Here is a 13,383-nt window from a genome sequence, read left to right on the forward strand (position 1 = left end):
TTTCGTTAGTTAATAATTTTTCTTTAGTATTTTTGATCAATTATCGAAACGTGGAATACTATGGTACTATTACCATTGGGACTCCACCACAAGAATTCAAAGTGATATTTGATATTGGTTCTTCAAATTTTTGGATACCGTCCAAAAAATGCAACACTGATTGTTGTAAGTAATTTTTTGTACATATATATACACAACAATATATATATATATATATATATATATATATATATATATTATAAACATTTAAAAAATTTAATACAACACAGATACAAATTTAATATTTTATAGTGTAAATATTGCAAAGGCAAATTTTGGAATTTACAGAAATTAATTTAAATATATTATTATATTTACTCTCTGAAGATACAAGAAGATTAATAAAATAATATCTCTATTGTAAAATTTTTTTTAATATTGTTAATTTGTGATACTACTGAATATGTTTTACAGTAAAACACAATCAATATGATAGTACAGAAATCCAGCACATATATAGCAAATCATACTCCAATTTATATGATGTATCATCAGAGGCATAATATACCTATATTATATGATGTATCTCCTTTTAACGTAGAGGGATTCCTATCTACAGACGTAGTGAATGTAAGTGATGATTAAACAAAAAATCCAATTCAATTACAACTGTAATCGTAGTTTAAACATATCTCAAGCAATCATTTTTTTTGTGCGACGATAACGATGTGTTATTTTGTTATTTTATCAATTTTATTACAGATTGCCGGCTTCAATGTACAGAAGCAAACATTTGCAGAAGTGACTAACGTGTCAAACGTACAAGCATTTAATAATGCAAAATATGATGGTATCTTGGGCCTGGGTTATTCCAAGTTAGCTGTCAACAGAGTAACGTCTGTCTTAGAAAATATGGTTAAGCAAATCTTAATGCCACCTATTTTCAGTTTTTATTTAAATAGGTATCTTCTCATACATGAACAATGCATATTTCCAAACAAAAATGTTAATAAATACATATATATAGTTATATTTGTATGTATATTTATATTTATTTTAATATTGACACATAAATTAAATTTATTATTTATATATTATTTTTATCTTTTAAATTAAAGTAATATTTATATTTGTATATTAAATTTATTATTTAATCTTAATTATTATACACACACACACATACTTATTACGATATAAAATTATGCAATTTGTGCAGAGATTCTTCAGCCAAGTTAGGTGGTGAGTTGATATTGGGTGGTTCCGATCCTGCTTATTACGAGGGCAATTTTACATATATTCCTGTTACTGACAAAAAATACTGGCAATTTACCATAGATGAGTACGTTATTTTATAAAATACGTTAACCATATTCCAATAAATTGTTATTATCGCTTTGTAGAATTGAAATACGTAATCGTCATTCGCATACCACAATGTGCTATAACTGTCAAGCTATCGTTGATATAAATATTCAGTTAATAGTTGCATCAGAAAGATATATCACGCTTATTAATGAATCAATTGGAACAACTAAAAATGTTGATGGTCAAGAAACAGTAAGTAGACGATCATATTTTTTATAAAGAATGTAGCCTTTAATAAAAAAATTATAAAAAATTGATATAGCAATAAAAATAAATATTAGATTCCTTTCAAATGAAACTTAAACTTCTTTGGAATAACAACGCTAATTAACATTCACACTTTGATTGAACGTGCTTAATATATTTCTTAAATATTATTAATTACTAATTTGATATTATCTTTTTTGTTTAAAGATAAACTGCAATCGAATTTCTGAGTTACCTACAATCAGTTTTATTTTGGCTGGTGAGAAGACAGGAAAGTTCAGTTTCGGTGGTAAAAAGTTCAATCTTAACGGTGAAGATTACATCATTCGGGTGCGTACTGGTATAAATTATTTAAATTATTTAAAAATATGTTGAGAATTTACATTGTGTGTATTTAATTCTGTACAGGACCCAGATAATGTTACATGTGTAAGCAGATTTTACGGAGCTAATATGTATGAACGTGGATACGATTTGATTCTAGGTAGTGCATTTATTGGCCGTTACTACACCGAGTTTGATATGGAGAATGACCGAGTGGGATTTGCTTTGGCGAAATAAATATTAATTACTATCTCTAACATTTTTTAAAAATATACATATTACATAATAAAAATGTACATAATGTGCAATTATGTACATTTGGTGGAATAAATTTTTGGATTTTGTTCAGTCCTGGATTAAAAATTGATATTAAATGTTATTCTTATATAACTAACATAACTTTCATCAATAATTGTTCATAACAAACGTAATGATTACGAGATATTTGACGTATTCAAAGACTGTGAATATCTTTAATTTCCTGCTTAAAAACGTACATAGAAAACATTTATTAAACAAAAAGTAATATATAAGATATATATATAAGAAAGATATATAAGATTTTCACTAATGTAATTATGGATTTAAGGATTCAATATAGTTTTATAACTTCTTTATATTTTAAATCAATTAAGATTATATCAAATATAGTTTCATCTTCTAAGAATGCAATTGTAATATCATTAAGCTAAATAACTTATTTATCTCACTCTTCTAAAAAATAAATTATAATTGAAAATTACACTCAGAACAAAATATTTTTTATCGCGTAAATGTAAGTAGATATACTGTCGCACAATATATACACTTTGACGAGCTGGTTCTTTGTTATTACACATAACATATATAATAAAATAAGATAATAATATTTTTTACATAATTATATCATACTCTATTAATTATACTACATAATAATATAGTATAATTGTATAGTATAATTAAACATTATTATATATAATATAATTAGATAAGTTAATAAGATAAGCACATCAGAGAGTAGAATAAATACATGTAACAGTATATTTCACATTTCATACAGTATAAATATATAAATGTATAAAAATTATAAAAGTTTTATGTACACAGAGAAAAATATTTCTTTGGATTTAACAAATTTTGCTAAAATCAAATAAATTTAATTATTGGAATAGTCCAACCAACTAATATTCCAACCAACTAATATTCGATTTAACAAATACGATTGTTTGACTTTCAAATAAGGTATACGTTTATTTTAAATAAAATTTTATCTTGAAGAATTTTACTTTTTCTTTGACTTTAACCTTTAACAATTATATTAATTGTTAAATAATTTATTATATTAATTGTTAATTCCACATGGCATCATACCGTTTAAAAGTTTTTTCTGTCTAATTTCAAATAATTTTTAATATTCTAAATCCCAACAAGGATCCAGATTATTAAATAAATTATTTCAAATTCAGTTTGAAATTAAACTGATAAACAATGATACTTCAGAAAGAGGATGCTCAACATGCACATGATCAGAGAACCTGCGTGTGAATAGCATCCTCTTTTTCGCACTAGTGCTAAGAGGGGAAAAAATAGATCTTTAGATCTTATTATTTAATACAAGTCCTTTATATACATTTCATGATAAATATTGAACATGAGAAAAGTTAAGATTGGTGCGCCGCGTAATGGCAAGCGAAGAAACATGTGCAACATACTATTCCAAATAATAAGTTAATTGAAACAAGCAACACTCTTATTTGAATTAGTATTATTTCAAATAATTGTCATTTTTCTGTTAAACAATATAAATTAATGCAACGAAACAATTAAATTAAATTTTTATTTAAACAAATAATATTTGTATAAGATAATTTTTTCTTTAGCGAGACAAATATAAGTCAAACAAATTCATATACTAAATGTAAAGAAATACTTTTCTCTGTGTATAAGGTGTTTTATGTATTATGAACAAAAATGTGGATGAAAATTAAAAGAAAAATGCGTGTACAATTTTTGCTCGAATAAATAAAAGAGAAAATGTAGAATAACTAAAATTTTTATTTTTCGAAAAGATGTTCAATTTTGTCCTAAGTCGAAGCAAAAATTCAAAATCTATTGAAAATCTTTCCTTGTCATATTTGATTGTATACTTTATCATCAAATTTATTTGTTTGGTTTTCCAATAAAATAAATATTCAATCTTTTCTAATCTCGCCAACCGACAAAGATTGCGTTATTAATATATATGAACTTTGCATTAATTTGTACATATTTTTGCCTTAATTTTCAAGCAATTTTCAGTGCAATATTTTATTGTGAAAATAGCTGATATGAGTTTATTGCTAATTAGAATATTAATTTTTGCAATCAAAGTGTCATTTGTTTTAACAAAATAGACGTTAATTACTTTTTATTAACTTATATCTAGATATATATCTAAATGATAAACTATCAAATAATTTGGTAAAAACAATTTCTTGTTTGACACTGATTAGACAGTAATTGTTACTTATAATTATGTGTATTATTATATTTAAAAATTTATTAATAAATATTCTATTAAAAATAATCTACTAGAACAGTCTAGAAAAGATAAACTTTTAGATATATGTATATTTCTTTTCTTTCTGTCTATATCTTATGCTGTGTTAATGTTCGGTCTATACTTATATTGTCTATTCATTGTTTGAATTGATATTCATTAAATAATTTGCAAAAATACATCTGATAACGCGTGATAAGTCTGATATAATAAATAATAAATAAAATAAGCAAATTTTTAATTAAATATATTGTACAGGACTGCAATATGTGCGATCAGTTTTACATGAATGTCAACAATTTAAAAATACGTTATTTTTATAATAAATATTTCAAATATATATTTTTTTAAACATATTACATACAAACATAAAATGCTTTTGTTAAAAAAAAATTATATAATAACAAAGTATAGGATATAACAGGCTGAGATTGCTAAAGTACTCTCTCTCTCTCTCTCTGTCTTTATTATATCATATCAATAAGACTATTCAGTATTAATTATTTTAAAAATATCCAATATTTTTCTAATATTAATAAAAATTAGATAAAATATTCTAATATTGTTAAGAAAAGATAGACGAGAGAGAAATCTTTTTGAATATTTTAAAATTCACATAGAGAGTCTATAATAAAATTATTTATTTCAGGCACTTTCATCGACTCTATGCGTTGCCTGATTTGCCAAGAACTTCTCAACTCTTTCCCTAAATTCTCTGTTAGATTCCGGCAAGGGTAGCCGCGGTCCCAGACTAGCTAGACCTTGCAATGTAGTGAAGTTTTGTAGACTTTCCGATAATCGATGATCATGATTCAAGATATCTGGCTTGGAGGCAAGAGGTTTTCTCTTCTGCAGCAATTTCGTCGTTTTCGAACCAGCCACGGCATTGCCGCTTTCCGGTAGATTCATCATTCCATTGAATGCAATTTGCGCGCTCAACAGTGACCAAAGTATCTCCAGACAAGACGCTGTTATAACGTTCATAGTCATCGGTACTCTGTTCAAATTCACCTCGAATTCTCGTTTATGCCAAACAGTGATTTTTTCCTTTTTCAAATTCACAGATCCCGTAATGTTCATCGTGTCATCATCCTGGAAGATATCTTTCGATATCATCATTTTTTTCTCAACTGTAAAGGACGCTTGAAGACTACTGTAACTGTCATTCATGATACCGTCATGGAAATCGTTGGATACGAAGGGTTCTAAAGTAACGAATGACTTATTAAATTTGTTGGTCATCGAAGAATCGTAATCTTCGGTGAACTTTGGATTGCCGTTAGATGTATCATTCGCGAAATCATCGACGAGATGAGGAGCGTCGAGATTTTTTAACGATTGTAGAGATTCTTCAGCGTTTAAAATCATCGTGAGATCGTACATCATAACGCCGCAGCAGAAGATCCCTGCTACCGAGGAGAAGAGGCTACTGTAGAAGAAAATGGTGATGTTTCGGTCGATGTACCAACGTCGCCAAGCGAAGCAACCGGTCACGGACGGTACGAGACATACGAGAGACAGAATATGACCCGGAACAGACATGGCTATGGTGCTCAGGAAGAGAGATATGGCCCCAAGGATGAAATGGATGAGGGACATGCCGCCAACCGTTGATGCCGAGTAGCGACGCTCCGATGGATACAAAGACGACAACGGTGGTTTTGTCTTGATTTTTATAACGTATACATTTTCCGTCATTGTCTTTTATGCGACTTAAATCGCACAAAATTTTAAATTAAAGAAACCGATCTAAGGAAAAAAAATATAATAAATAATTTGATACATTTGCCTCTAATTGTAAAACAAATTTGCATAATTTACACACAATCCATTGTTACGAACGTTCACATTTTTAAAAGATAGTTCGCACTTTTATAAGTTCTCATCACTATATAAATCCAGAAACTCATGAAATAATCTCCGCACTTCTATTTTCCACTATCAAATTGAAAAACATTCGGTCGTAGATGAAATATAGTAGTTGATCGCTGTACGTTACAAAATCTGTCTGAAAAACATAAAAATAAAACGTCTTATGAATATATTCAAATACATTGAGATGTCATGTAAAATTTATAAACATAACCATTAACATAACTAGTTAGATTTTGAATGTAAAATAATGTGCACATATATAACGTATTAAAAAAGATATATCTCTAATATTTTCACAGTTTTTTACTTTATATTTATATAAAGATATATAAATATAAATATATATAAAGATATTAATTATTACATGCAGTATAATGAGGCGATTTTACATAAATGTATGTACTAAGCGCAATGTAGATTGGTAATTTAAATAATTAATAATTAAATAATTAAAGATTAATAATTAATAATTAATAATTAAATAATTAAAGATTAAATTATAAGATTAAAAAAAGTGCGCGATCGACCGTGGAAAATCAAAGGAGTCACGATGAGTGATCGCGATGCTTTTTGCACAACCGCTCTCTCCTTCCGCATTCAATTATACCGGATATGCAAGCCGTAATCGTGCTCGTAGGCAATATCGAGCCCGACGAACGCTTAACAACGCGAATTCGCCGACGTTTGATGGCGTAGCAGAAGAAACCGAAGCCGACTTCCGCAGCGGTCGAGCAATTATCGCAACCGCTTCTCGTTCGACTTAATTGAAATCCCCGTCGGGGATTCCGCCTGCGCGCGGATTTCATTCTGCGTGACTTTCTGCGGGATAGACTTGCGTTGCGCAACCCGCGGATAACAATCGCTCGCTCGTGACAGAATCCAGCAAGCAAATCTCGACACAACGCAGAACGGCGTTCACACGCAAACGACATTGTATTGTAATCTACATTACTGTCATAAGTAGCATAAAAATGGAATACGATTATGCAGGGAGTTCCGGAATAAATTTTACTGGGGCACTATAGAATGAATGAGATTAAAAGGAAATTATGTATAGTTATGTATATAAAAGAGATCAATTTTATAAAATAGGAAAATATTGTCATAATGAAGTAAAAAATCTTTAATTCAGAGTCGTAATAAATGCAAAATGAACACTTTTATCTCTTGAGAAAAAAAGGAGATTATAACATTTATATAGATATATATTAAAGGAGATAATATAAAGGAGATAATATAAAAGGAGATTATAACATTTTATATATATACTTTGTGACTGGTTCAATTGACTTAACGACTAGAAACACGTTGTTATCTGCAGCTTGATCTTTTGTTCTTCTTTCTCATGCTAACATTATGCAATTGATTACGATATATCACGATTATATTACGAGCGCGCTTGTCTTTCCTCAGGCGTTTTTGTTTTCATAGACGGATTAGCACGTTAAACCGTGTGAATCTTTGGGCGTTTTTCAGCATGCAACAGGATCACATCATCCTTGTTGATTGCCAAATGTAAACAAAGATGAAATGATTCACTGACCTCTATATTGCTTGCTGAAAAATGCTTGAAATTTCCAGTAAATTTATACTTCAAAATATACAATAATTTAATTTAATTTATTATATATTTAAATTATACATTAAATTTATTTTAAACAAATATTAAACTTTTGTAAAGTGAAAAATATTATCTAATTTATTCTTTTATTAAATATTATTTAACACAAATAATATCATGTATTTAATTAATTAATGTATATGAATTTAATTTATTTTTCAAAATCTAACAGTTGCAAAGTGTGAAGAATAATTACAACATTGAAAATGACAACATTGATAATGACAACATTGAAATTGAGAAAATTAAAGTTCTGAACACAAGACCAATCCTTTTAAAATATTTAACTATTTATTTTATAATTTACGATATCCATATTTTCTTAGAAATTCTAAAAATTAAATCCAACATCATAAAGAAGATAGTAAATCAATTTATGTAACTTGACATGTTGTGATAATTTCGAAAATAAAAATCTCTGGCGATAAATATTATATATTATAAAGGAAACTTACATGTGCATATAATGAAATCTTACAAACTTTATCTAATTGGCGAATCTTTCTAGAATTTTCACTGACAATGTCAAATCAATCACATTTGATATCCTTCGTCACGTTAGAAATTGTTTCTCGAGAGAACAAACAATTTTGACATGCAACAATTACATCTCGTAGTTTAATAAGCGATCTCTCGCGCGCGACATTTGAGTGGCGACTGGACTACGAAGACTAGTTCTCGTTGAAATTACTACGGATTCCCAAACGACCCTCCCACGCAGCCGACTCCTAGTGAAAGGGACAACGCAGAGTAACGTTGGATGAACGTATACCTTCGCATTAAGTCTTGTTCACATCATTGACGACTTATGCTTATACGCGAAACGATCTTAACGATCAAAAGGCAAATGTCATCTTACATTTTCTTTTGATTATTTCTCTCATTTGTTGCCAGAAATTTAAAATGGATATCCGATTCTATTTTAAATAGAAAATACAAAATTGTTAGAATCTTTCCATTAAAAATGCGAAATAATTTTTCAAAGATCCGTAAAGTAGAAAATAAAAAATAGTACATTTCTAAAGTAATTTTTTAAATTAAAATTATTTTATTTTTATTTCTATTTTATTTTTATTTCTTACTGCATGCTGTATACATTGCCATGAACAAGTCTTTGTAACAATAGGTTGATTACGCATACTAAAGTAAAAGCCAGTCTCTATATAACCTTATCTTGATTACCATTTCTTATAATGTATGTGATTAAATTATTACAAACTAGAATTCATTCTACTAATGAACAAGTTCACTACAATGTTACACAAATGTTTTGATTTAATGAGATTTAAAACTATTATCGATATCTCGATTAATTTTTTAAGTTTACAAGAAAAATGCATTTGAAATAGAAAATGTAATGAAGTAATGGAAGCTATTTAAATATTAAAAAGAGTTTTTGAAAAATATATTTTAAATGCAAATTTTTGGTTTTGAAAATAGGCACTTTACATTTTGTATATTGTATTTCCATTTTAAATGTATCTATTTTAAGTAACATCTCTGAGTTGTCATATATATAAACTGTGCAAGAAAAAATAATAGAAAGTAGTGTATAAAGAAGGAGAATGGAAAAAATATCAGAGTATTCTTCAAAAACTAAGTAAATTTTCTCGATTATTTTTACATTTTGATCGAGCGAATAAGTTGATATTTTTGAAATAAAATTCTGTGAAATTCTGTGCTTGAATTAGCTGATTTTTTCAGAATAGTAATCAATTGACTTCACTTAAACGAAAACATGACCCTTCTTCTTATTATGAAAGTCCCGTTATAATCGAAGGTAAGAGCAAACATATCCCAGGATCTTCGTCGAGGATTGTGCATGAGCTAATCTTTATTGTTGACTGCAGAACACGACGTGTGGGTTCGGCATATGACCTTTTCGTTCGATCATTGGTAAGAAATCATTCACAGATTACGTTTCTTCCCATCAAGAAATGTAAATAAAATAAGGAAAGAATATGAAGTATCTCGATTTTGATATCAGATTTCAACTAGATTATAATAGGTAAAAATTATTTAGCGTTATCATTAACGAAGTACTGTTAAAGATACTGCCTATCTTATAAATATTCGCATAGTTAGAAAAATTCGCTAAAGCTTTCTCAAGAATTATGAGACAGGCAATCACTTTGTCACTTGTCGTTGATTCTTAGAAAATATATAAGAAATTTTTTATTTTTATTAAATTCATTATTTTAATCTTTTTAATTATTTTTAATTTATTTTTATATTTATATTTATTTTATTTTTATATTTTTATAATTAATTTTAGTATAACTATAATAAAAATAATGCAAATGGATTTTTGGTAAAATAATACAATATAAATAATATAATGTATCGAGTTCACTTGATCGTGACGAAAATTTAATTTATATTATTTTATAAAATTTATGGCTGGCCATCTTAACAGTATCTCTTGGTAGCATTACGCATTATTTTCAAATATCGTCGTCTAATTTAATGAGTTGAGAGATGAAGCAAGAAATATTTTCATTAAAAGTCTCTTTAAGTATCGAAATCATCGTTTATAATGTCTAGTCAAAGTGATCATCAATGGTTATTGATAATCTAATGATCTTAAGTGGAAAGCGCATATTTGGACAAGCACCTGCCGCTTTCAATCGCGGAGAAATCTTAATTTAATCCATTTAATCTTATACTTTTACTACTTTTAATCTTATACTTTATAGTAAAACTTATTGTCGATCTGTTTCAAATTACAATATTATATTTTTTAATATTGATCTATTATATAAAATAAGCTTATATAAAATAAGCTAGAAAAGCTCCAAAGCTTTTCTATAAAAATGTATAGAAATTTAAGACTTTTTAAGATAAAAAGTCTTAAATTTCTATACATTTAATATTTCCATACAGATAAATTTAAGATTTTTTCAGAAAATTAATAACGCAATTAGTGCGGACAATAATTTCATAGAAGAGCAATTTTAATTTTGCTTCGAGACAAACTGTTGCAACACTATTGGTATCAACATTTTAAAAATATCTCCGCGTAATTATTTCGTAACAGCATAATTTATAGATTGAGATACTGAAAAGCATCACTAAACTAATTAGTTTTAAATTGTTACAAATGGGCTAAACTGTGTTCGTGCAAGAATGAGAGAGTAAAATCACGCGTGATTATCGTGTCTCTTTCAAATAATTTCCTCACGATCGTAAAAGGATCGCGGAATGCTAACAGAAGTATCATTATTAGTACCTGCAATTTAGTTTTGAAATTAGAAAGACATGTAACGTCCAATAGCAGCGACATTATGTGCTGTAACGGCGCATGCATCTTTCGATGCGTTGCAAAAAATCCAAGAAAGAAAGAGGACTTTCACGAGGGAGGTTGCAGCAAATTTGCTCTGCCATCTCGATAAATCGTTCATGCGGAAATTATGACACCGCTTTCCAGAGGAACGCATATTATCGTTGGAGACATCGAACTTCCGGCAAGATCGTCCGGACCGCATACTCGTTCGAGCGGATAATCGATCGCGGTTTACAGAGAGACATTGAGGAGAAATCAAATCTTACACTAATTGTAAGCATGACTCCGCACGACGGGATAACCGCAATCTGTACGATTGCGTGTGGGAAAACATGCGTGCATCCAGCGACAGTTGCACGTGGATGCACGCTTTTGCGTGTATCTGATAATACTAATCAGAGTAATCACTATAATATTTATTGTAGCATCGCATTTTGCTTCAAAGTACAAGATGAATGATGAATAAAATTTAAAGATATCGCAATACGTAATATTATATAAAGATAAAATGTTATATTAATATATATTATATTATATGTAGATATAAATATTATAATTAAAGTAATAATAATATTATTAATTATATTATTTATATTTAAATTTGATAGCGTATATCTAAATATTAAATATATATATATATATATATATATATATATATATATATACTTATGTATGTACTATACATATTTATATATGTATTTGTAGACCTATTTATAGATGCAAAATTTATGTTAGATTACTAATATTATTAACTATTATTTAAAATAATATTATTTTTTTCTCGTTTATCATGTATTATTTAAAATAGGAGAAGGAAAAAATCACTGTAAAAATAAATAAATAAAAAGAAATTTGGAAAGTTTTCCAAAAGAACAGAATGTTCTTTGAAAGGAGTGAAAAGTCGCCGAACGGAAATTACGCACATCGGGATCAATAGCTGGAACATAAAAATATATCGATCAGAGGGATCTGGTTTCTTATTATTCCATGTTTCTTATAATATCGTCGCTCTTTCTTGTACACTTTCACGCGAGTGTCGACTAGTAAAAAGGCCTCGAAAAACGCGCGTTTACGCGTTCTCGTCGTGCGAGCCACGCGCGCCGTTTCGGGTCCTTTCATTTTTAAAGTGACTTTTCGGCCGTTAACGTGCCGATACTCGCGAAAGCGCAAGAGGAATATATCCAGTGCTCAACGAGAACGAGAAAGAGAGAGCGAGATAATGACCGAAATGCATTCGTGTTGGAGCAGCTGTTACTATCGGGGCACGCGTCTCAACGGTCGCGGCAGCTGTCCAGAAAATTGACTACAGTAGCCTCATTCTAAGTTCTTTATGTTTATCTGATTAAAGAACAATTTTTATTTTTCTTTAATACACGAAATTATATAATTTGGAATTTATTACAAAATAAAATCTTGTGCTGAGAATAGAAATTGAAGTAAAATAATTTCAAATGTTTTAATGATAAAATTAAGTCCTTGCAAATAATGTAAAAAATTCTGACAGATGCAGCATAATTATACAATATTTATCTTCAATAATATACCCTTTTAAAAGAATTTTCTAACAAGAAAATTATTTATTGTTTCTCTCTCTGCTTTATATAATTATATAATAATTTTTTGAAATATCTTCTTAAGAGAGGCAAACAAATTATTCAACATTTAAATATTTGCGAATATAGATTCTACATAAAAAAATAAAAGTTTCTTTATATTTTGAAACACAAAAATCTCAAACAGTTTATTTCGATGACAGGCGTATCCTTCAGGCATTTAAAGTTTAAATTACTCGGTCGAAAAAACTTCGTGACATATAAGCAACGGTCAAAATTCTAGACGAAATGTACTATAGTTCAAGGGCCCCCACCTCGCGCGAAGGGACATTGGGCCCGTATTACGTGAAACCCCATGACAACCCCATGAGCGAACGCGCATACACAGATACGCGAGGGAACGCATGGAGAAACGCATGGAGAAACGCCCTTTGCGCATCTGCTGTTAAGGGAAGAGAGAGGCAGTTTGTCGAAGGCAACCGTCGTGAGCACATCGCATGGTTAACGAAAGTGTGTTCTTAATGGATATTCTTGGAACGTCATCTATTCTATCATGAGATAAAATTGACATTATATTATTTAACAATTTTGAGATTCAACTTGAATTCGAAAATTATATTGATTGCATAAATTTTTAATGTTTATACAAGTGTATCTA

The 13,383-nt window shown here is 28.7% G+C and overlaps 2 protein-coding genes across 3 annotated transcripts; one reads left to right on the forward strand and one right to left on the reverse strand.

The window, feature by feature from the left end:
* Positions 1-2,112, forward strand: LOC105255320 (lysosomal aspartic protease-like). Its single transcript, XM_025408339.1, has 7 exons — positions 1-165; positions 454-609; positions 742-941; positions 1,196-1,318; positions 1,380-1,536; positions 1,759-1,881; positions 1,960-2,112. The coding sequence occupies exons 2-7, from the start codon at positions 469-471 to the stop codon at positions 2,110-2,112; spliced, it is 897 nt and encodes a 298-aa protein (XP_025264124.1). The 5' UTR covers positions 1-165; positions 454-468.
* A 2,874-nt stretch (positions 2,113-4,986) lies between these two features.
* On the reverse strand, positions 4,987-8,538 carry LOC105255174 (hypothetical protein). Of its 2 annotated transcripts, XM_011264306.3 has the most exons (3): positions 8,345-8,538; positions 6,219-6,401; positions 4,987-6,142 (listed from the first exon to the last, which is right to left on the reverse strand). In XM_011264306.3, exon 3 carries the CDS (start codon positions 6,089-6,091, stop codon positions 5,039-5,041), a length of 1,053 nt encoding a protein of 350 aa, XP_011262608.1. In that variant the 5' UTR covers positions 6,092-6,142; positions 6,219-6,401; positions 8,345-8,538; the 3' UTR covers positions 4,987-5,038. The 2 variants fall into 2 exon arrangements, with proteins under 2 accessions (XP_011262608.1, XP_025264107.1); XM_025408322.1 differs by having other exon boundaries at positions 4,987-6,401.
* Positions 8,539-13,383: the final 4,845 nt, after the last annotated feature.

This window comes from Camponotus floridanus, unplaced genomic scaffold (assembly GCF_003227725.1).
Source record: "Camponotus floridanus strain SB8 unplaced genomic scaffold, Cflo_v7.5 scaffold20, whole genome shotgun sequence".
In the NCBI taxonomy this organism is placed as follows: domain Eukaryota; kingdom Metazoa; phylum Arthropoda; class Insecta; order Hymenoptera; family Formicidae; genus Camponotus; species Camponotus floridanus.